Source organism: Meleagris gallopavo, chromosome 30, assembly GCF_000146605.3.
Source record: "Meleagris gallopavo isolate NT-WF06-2002-E0010 breed Aviagen turkey brand Nicholas breeding stock chromosome 30, Turkey_5.1, whole genome shotgun sequence".
In the NCBI taxonomy this organism is placed as follows: Eukaryota; Metazoa; Chordata; class Aves; order Galliformes; family Phasianidae; genus Meleagris; species Meleagris gallopavo.
The window spans coordinates 3,587,379-3,595,433 of NC_015040.2; the positions used below are offsets into that span (position 1 = coordinate 3,587,379).

Consider the following 8,055-nt stretch of genomic DNA (forward strand, 5'->3'; position numbering starts at 1 on the left):
ACGAGGAACAGCCGCCGCTTCGGGCGGACGCTTCGCGGCGCCTTCGGGTGGGAGATGCTGAGGACCGAGGGGCGGCGGCGGCGGGCGGAGGCTCGTGGGCGGCACGTGGAGCTGAGCGGGGATGGGGACGTTGCCACCAACACGCCTCGCCTGCCTCCCCTCCCCGTCCCCTCCTCGTCCCCCCCGTCCGCAGCGCCGGGAGGGCAGCGAGAAGCGCGACGGGTGCCAACACGAGCGGGCGGAGCGGATCGGAGCCGCGATTAAAGAGCGGCACTCCCCAGATGGAGCTCCGGCTGATGACACCGCAGTCCGGCTTTGCCGCACGTCGCTGCCCCGGTCCGGTTCTCACTGAAGTAACCGCGCTCGGGGTTTGCATCATTCCTGGGACGGTGCCGGGCGCGGATGGCTACGATCCAGCGGCGCTGATGCGGAGCTGCATGGCAACGAGAGTTCGTGGAGGAGAACCGACGGAAGGTCCCACGGCTGGGCTCCATCCGAGCTTTTTCCACCAGTAGGAGGATGGACCAAACCCGGAGAGGTCAATGAGGGGCAGAGCCGGCAGTCGCCCCCAGCCCGGAGGTGGAGGTGGGCTCCAGGCAATGGGGCCGGTGGGACCGAGGGCCCCACTGCCCCACACCGCGGGCAGAAGGGATGTGAGCCCCGTGTGGGGATGCTGTGTGGTGGCCTCTGGTTGGGGCACACGAGGTGACACGGCCGCATTCCGCGCTGCCGAGCTCACGGCCCTCAGCTGCTCTGTGGCACCACCAGCCCACGATTTATGCTTATCTCGGCAGTCGGGTGCAAGCATTATTTCTGCCTTTTTCACCCAGATTCTTGACGTTTCCTGAGGCAAAGAAAGGAGAACATGATTTTCACTCATGGCCACGAGAAAGCATTGGCTCATCAGCACGAGCGGCGTCATGCGGGGGGTTGGCACAGTGTGACTGCTGTGCTGCTCCTGGTGGGGGGTGGAGGGATGGAGGGAGGGATGAGGGAGAGGTGGGCAGATGGGCAGATGGGTGGATGGATGGATGAATGGACGGATGGACGGACGGACGGACAGGTGGATGAATGGAACCCCTCAGTTGCCTTTGCGCTGCCTTTCCCTGCCCGCAGCTTCTGCCTGCCACAGTTTTGGTTCCTCTGGGCCATTTCCTGAGGCAACACTACTGCCAGAGCCAACTTTCCTCGAGTGCTGCGTCCCACGCACAGCTCAGCATTCCCATGTGCTACTATTGGGCTCTGCATGGCCACATCCCCATCCCCATCCCCGCAGCAGGGACGAGCATGCAACAGCTTTTTGGGTGAGCAGCAGCCGTATGGAGCTGCTGAGGGCACCGGGCTGCCACGCTGTCCCTGGGCAGCTCAGCTCCCAGCAGGATGGCAATCCACAATGCAGGATCTGAGTTGTGCAGGTGGTTGGGAAAGCTCCCATCCCGTCAGCCATCACACCACCCATCCATCGAGCACGACGCACTGAGTTTTGTCCCCCACGGTTCTGCTTTGGCAATGCGTTTTTGGAGCTGTGGGCGCTCCGTGTGCTGCAATCCCCTCCACATGTGATGCACGAAGGGTCGCGTGGAGCATCAAAGTTTTTGCAAAGCCGGATGTTTTCCTCCCAAAGGCGCCAGTGGTGAAGCCGGAAATTTTACAGCCCGGCAACAGTGATAAAATTTGTGCTTTCAGAGCAGCATTTGCAGATGCTGAATGATCTGCTGGGAAATTCTCCCGCGTGTCCTCGCCAGCCTGCACGATCAGAGCATCCCCCCACCTCCATCAGCACTGCGCTCTGTCGGAGGTCGTATGGAGGAATTTCCTGCCTTTATCGTGGGCGAAGCACTGCCTGGAGCTCAGGGCGTGCACTGCAGAGCACGGGAAGGTGTCACTCAGCTCTCCCTGCACACCTCTGGCAGGATGAGGTCCAGCACCGTGCTGCCAATGGGAATCCATCGCATCCACCTGCAGCTCTGCACAGCGACCCAACAGCAGGAGGAAGGGGAACCTGGGCAGCACCACTTCCCCAGCGCTGCCCGCAGTGCTGTGGCACCCCGAGGAGGCTCCCACTTCTCCATCCTGTGCCAGCACCAACCCGTGCTGCAGTAACAGTGGTCGTTAAGGGCTGGGCAGCATCACCGCACACAGCTTTGCTCTCTCAGAGGTCCAGATTTGGTCACGGAGGGCTCAGAAACGATGACTGCAGCCCAGGGTGCAGCGTCCCGTGTCCTCCCTGCGCTGTCGTGGTGAATGTGCACAACAGAACCCGCCCGACCTTTGGCTATCTGTAAATAGATGGGCCGGATCAGGTGAGCGCAGGCAGCCTCGGTGCTGCTGCAGCAGGAGTGGGACCGACTGCTCTCCCTTTGTTCTGCACTTACGGCATTCACCAAAAATGAGACTTCTGCTCCACTTGGAAGCGACGCTCCGACCTGATGGCACGCACGGCTCAGCCCACCCCCGGACCCCTTTGTCTGTGCAAGGCAGGAAATTGCTCAAACCCTACGGCCAAAAATGGAAATCTCATCCTGGATGGTGTCATCCACCGCCCAACAGCGGTGCTCTCAGCAGCAGAACGTCCCCAGCCCCACGAGCAGGGCGGCACAGAGCTCCTCAAAGCCATTCCTTGTGAGAGCCCCATCCCCTGCACAGTGCTGCCTTGGGAGCATTGGGGAGTTCTCGTGGTGTCTGGGCACTGTGGGGACAGTGTGAGTAGGGGCCAATAAGAGCTTCTACCAGGGGGGTGGGGAGCACCCAAAAGGAGAAGAGAACAGAGGGAAGTGGCTGCAAGCCCCCACCCCAAGCTGATCCCAGGATGAGCTCTGGGCAATGAGAAGTGCTTTGAGATTTGCCGCTGAGCGGCTGGGGAGCGGCCTCAAAACCACTGTGGGGTGGAGGGATGGACCTCACTGGCACCCCTAGGGGTGTTGGGCTCCTGGGGGTCCCCAGCATTGTTGGTTGATGAGCTGTGGAAAGGCACCAGCTGGCCAACATCCCAACGTCCCACCTCAGCCAGGAGGATGGAGGAGGAGGAACTGAGCGGCTCCCAGAGGGGTGATGCTGGGGGAAGGGCCTGCCCAGAACTGCTCTGCAATGAGACCCTCCAGCATCACCCAAACCACGGCCAAGGAACGCATGCAGGGTGCGTGGGGCCCAACAGCAGCAGCTCCCACCTCTCCCTGCAGAGAGCTCAGATTGCAACACACTGCGTGACATCACCGGCACCTCGTGAGCCAGCTTCAGCCCAGCATTGCATCAGCACAGCAGGCACGTGAGCATCTGGCACCGCATCCCAGGCTGAGCTGTGCGATACGGAGCAGGCAGACTCCCCGAGGCCAGCAGGATTTCCTCCCTGATCCCCTCCTGCCACAAAGCTCAGAGCAGAGGCAGCGTTGGCCATCAGTGCCCCGCACTGGGCAGTGGTTTTTTTGGGCACCCCCACCAGCATCCGTCTCACTGTTCCACCGCCGGAGTCAGGAGCAGAATGGATCCACGCTGGGCTCGCAAAGACAAAGCACTGGGCAGTGTTTGCTCCCCCAAATCACAGGCTCACAAGAATGAGCATCACAGTGGATGCTGTGCCTTCCCCTCCGTGATGGGGAATGGGATTTTCTGCACAGCACACTGCAGCTCCATGGTTCACATCCTGCCTTTGTGCCCTGCTCCAGCCTCACGTGGGACTTCGTGCCCAGAGCAGAGCTGCAGACAAGCTGCTCCCACCCCCCAAAAGGCACCTCCAGAAATCCCAAAACGGTTCAAGAACAGCACGAGGCAGAGTTAAACTCTTTATTTACTTTGAAACATGGGTTTAAGTTCTCGGTTACAAAGTCCAGTGGAGCAACAGCGAGCAGAGGGAATGCGAGCGGCCCTTCGTGACACAGCCCTTTGTGGCACACAGACTGTTAGGGGTTACAAGGCACTGCAAGAACACACTGTGAAGAACAGAAGCCCCCACAGAATTGAAGCTGTAGCTCCAGGAGTCCTACGAGCACAGATGGGCAACACCAGAGAGCTCCACTCAGACCGCAGTGATGTCGGCACAACAGGAGGATGGGGGCAGAGCGGCACTGGGACACGCAGCACCTTGGAACAGACAGAACCCCAAAGGGTTTGCTCTCCCCAGGCAGTGAGAAACCCCCCCTTTTCCCTTTGTCACATCCCAGTGCGTTCCAGGAAACCCCCAGAGCCCAATGCAGTGCAGCTCCTGGAGAGCACAAGGGGTGAAGGAGCTCAGAGCCCCCAACCCCTGCAGAGGGGCCTCAGCCCCCAACACTCCGCTCTGCTCCCCAGAGCCCAGCGCAGGACAAGGCACTCCCTGTTCATCAAAGTAAACATTTGCAATGTAAGAAGCTGGTGCAATGTAAAACCTGAACGTGTGGTTAAGTAGCACGGAGTTGTATTTAAGGGCAGCGCACAGATTCATTCCCTAGCATTAATTCCTATCTAGGAGTTTGCTTCTCTACTTTGCATTAAGATAGATGGGACAGAGCAGCTCTCGGGTTTCTGCTCACTCAATGAACCGACAGCATCCTCGGCTTTGTTGGAGGTTTGGCAGAACACCACTGGGGCCACGTCAGACACCAACCAGACACGAACACAACCTGTAAGTGCACTTATATCACAAAGCACTGGGGCTGCTGCTGCAAAGAGCCACCTGCTGCCCACCGGCACCCACCTCAAGCAGCCCAATTCAGAGCCACGGGACACACGGACGCAGCAGCACAGCACCCTGTGCTGGAGGACTGAGGCACTGGAAGGTTCAGCACTGCCTGCGTGGTGCTGAGACTCCAAATGCTACACCTGAGCACACTGCTGAGGTCAGTAAACGTGAAGGAAAGCACCTCCCCAGCCCTGCAAAACCCCCCTCTGCTCCCACACGGAGATGGTGCTCAGTTTGAATCCGCTCTGAGCTCTTTTCACAGCTCTCAGCCTTCACCCTCAGCCCCACACCACAACCACAGAACACCTCCCACCATCCCTCCACCTTCTGTCCCCCCCCACTGCTGCTGTGCTCCGGACACGGTCGGGTTGGGGAGAGCTCCAAATCGGCGAGAACTGCTTCTGCCATCCCTGGGCTTTGACAAAGCAGTGACACAGAGATGCCGGCAGCTTTGGGCTGTGCCTTCAGCCGCGCCACCGAGCATCCTGCAGGTAAAGGAGCTTTGAAGCTCATGGGATTATTTCCTTTTTGCTGTTTCACACCACAGATGATCGCGTTTAACCCAAAGGCAAAACCTCCCCGCATCACAGCCCCCCAGGAATGAAGGAGTTCTCGGGTACCCGGAGCCCCTCAACGCCTCCCGCAGCATTTAATAACCAAAACCATCACCCTGACACCAACAAACCCCCCAGCATCACAGCCAGCCCCGCTCCACTCCACCAGCACCTCAATATGTGGCACCAGAGCCCACATGGGAACCCCCCCCTCATTCTCTCTCCCACACAAAATGCCCTCACCCCACTTCTCAGCGCACCACCAGAGACGATTCTGATCCTGAAACACCGCCTTGCGACATCACCAACTGCAGGCACCGTCACGAACACCAAACCTGAACGACCCTCGCTCCTTTGTGAACACATCTGCAGCCAGCAATGGGGCTCCACCAGCATAAATCAGCAAATCCTGTTCGCTGATACCCGGGAGATACAGCAGACACTCAGCAGCCCCGCGTGGCTTCTGAACCACAGAACACCCCGAGCTGCAGAGACCCCCAGGGATCACCCACAGAGAAGCATTCGGAATCAATTCATTTAACAACAACAACAACAACAAAAAGCTTTAAAAACAAAGCAAAAGCGTTTAATTTAGGTCAGATTAAACAAACTCAGCTTAACGCCATCTTTAAAAGGTTTCGCTATCCGAAACGCCGCTACCGCCCTGACGCCCTCTGAGGACTAATCATCCAAAAAATCACAAAGAAACCCAAAAGATTATAAAATAAATTACGTTTCTAAGGGACTGTCAGCACAGGAGCTCTGCCACAAAGACCCAACGCAGCATCTTCCCCCCTTCATAGCTCAGCAGCTACGACAGACCAACAGCTTCTCCCAAGCACAGCGGAGCTACGTGGAGATAAGAGCTCAACTATCTGGGAGCTGCCCCAAGCCACGAATACTTCAACTAAATATTAAATAGAATAAATTACAAATCTGAAAGCCTGCCATGAGCTGACAGGCACTGCGTGGTGTCCCAGCGCCAAGGAGAGCATTCACTTGGAAGGCAAAGTCGGGCAGGAAAGCATTCCCCTCGTGCACCCAAGGCCGGGTCGGATGGGGTCTGGCATAGTATTAATATGGAGGCTGGCAGCCCCGCATGCAGCAGGGGGTTGGAGCTTCATGATCCTTGAGGTCCCTTCCAACCCAAACCATTCTATGATTCTCTGCACCCAGTGCCTCTGCTGTGGGATCCGACGCCCATCCTCACGGCCAGCAGCTCTCACTGCAGCAGAACCATTCGTCGCCAGGAAAACAGAAGGAACGATGTTCTAAAACCTTTCACAGAGATTATTCTGTAGGTGTTCTTATATACGAACAGCCAACAGCTGTCTGTGGGCTCCGGGAGCAGCTCTGAGATGCGAGATGCCCTTTGGCAGAGCTCCCTGGCAGCCACGCGGCAGCGCCAGCAATGGGCACTGAAGTTAAACATCACTCCGCACCCAACCTTTAACGAGAACAAAAGTTCACAGCGAAGGAAGTTATAAATTACTCAGCCTTCGCCTTAAAAATAACAGCCAGCACCAAGAGACCGTGATAAAGATCTCCTGTGGAGAAAGTGGCCTTTAGCAGAGCTCCTCAGCAGCGAGCGATGTGCTGAGCACACATGGGAGGACGTGCTGCACGCAGCTCGGGGCCAGGAGGGCAGCCCTGACCCAACGCTGAGGACGTCTGGAAGGATTTGGTGTGAGCTCAGATCGTTGCGTGTACAAAAAGTGATCTGATCTGCAACCCAACACGCAGCCCTTCCACCTGGAGCCGCAGCAGCCAGGCCCCAATGGAGAAGGCAGCAACCGTAACCTTTTTCAATTCAAAAGCAGTTTCTGAGGCTCCTCGTCCCCAACAAGCAGGTTTGCTGTTTTCTTACAACAAACTCACGTCGTCCCCACTGATTTCAGTTATGCTTTCACATTAGGACCTACGATTTGGGCCAACGAGGAGAAAGAAAACGAGACAGAAGGAAAGCAAACCTTCCAACCCAACAAGCAGTCATTAGAAGATGGGGTTATCGATTCCCTGCACCCAAACACTGAGCCTGGCCAAGGAACTTCCCATCTGTGCGGGGTGGGACCATCGCTTGGCCAACAGATGAGCTCTGGGTAAAGCACAGCACGCATGCTCCAGGAATGAGCAGCTGCAGGTGTTGTGTTAGAGAAGGGATCTCCATTTCTTCATTGAAATACGCACGTTTGACCAAAAAAAAAAAAGAGGAAAAAAAAAAAAGTCAATTTCTGGACGTGGGGTTTTCATTTTTGAAGTCTCCAATTCTCGTTCTGTACGTCTCACACAGAGCATTCCTCCCATACTTCAGCTGCAGGGGGGAAGTTTAGGAAGTGCAATAGCAGGACAGCTCCTGCCTGCTTTCAGTGTTCGTGCTGACAATTGATTTTGTCTTCAGAATGCTCCAAAACGTCGAGCATTTCCTCGATGATGGCCTGCAGTGCCCGGCCCAGCTGCTCGGCGCTGTACGGCTTTCCCAGTGGAGGCACATGAACAAAAGCCGACCTCCCGCAGCTCTGGTATAAGGAAGTGTAGTAAGTGAAGTCACACAGGTACCTGAAACATAAAAACAGAGCTGATTTAGCAACATGTGCCAAATAAAGCGTGCAAACTGCAGGACACAGCGAACCGTGTTATCGCTCAGCATTGCATCAACATCCTGCAATAAAAGCGCACTGCAAGTCGGGCTGAAGCAGTGGCACGCTCACAGCACCTAATCTGGGGCAAAACACAAAGATTGCGTGCTTTCCCATCGCCAGCGAGCGACCACGGAACAGAGCAGTGCCAGCAGTGAATGTCAGCTGAGCACAGAGCCAGCGTGCACTGCAGAGAGAGCCAGCGTGCACC

The 8,055-nt window shown here is 56.8% G+C and overlaps 2 protein-coding genes across 2 annotated transcripts in view; both read right to left on the reverse strand.

Annotated features, from left to right (window-relative positions):
• The window catches only part of GDF15 (growth differentiation factor 15), a 4,455-nt gene extending 3,961 nt beyond the window's left edge, over positions 1-494 (reverse strand). The window contains exon 1 of the mRNA XM_019609972.2: positions 315-494. Within this exon, the coding sequence (XP_019465517.2) occupies positions 315-494 (180 nt within the window). The remainder of the gene's footprint in view (positions 1-314) is intronic.
• A 3,272-nt stretch (positions 495-3,766) lies between these two features.
• PGPEP1 (pyroglutamyl-peptidase I) overlaps positions 3,767-8,055 on the reverse strand; it is a gene marked incomplete at its 5' end in the record, with an annotated part of 8,718 nt that continues 4,429 nt past the window's right edge. Inside the window, one exon of the mRNA XM_019609973.2 lies at positions 3,767-7,764. Within this exon, the coding sequence (XP_019465518.1) occupies positions 7,572-7,764 (193 nt within the window). The remainder of the gene's footprint in view (positions 7,765-8,055) is intronic.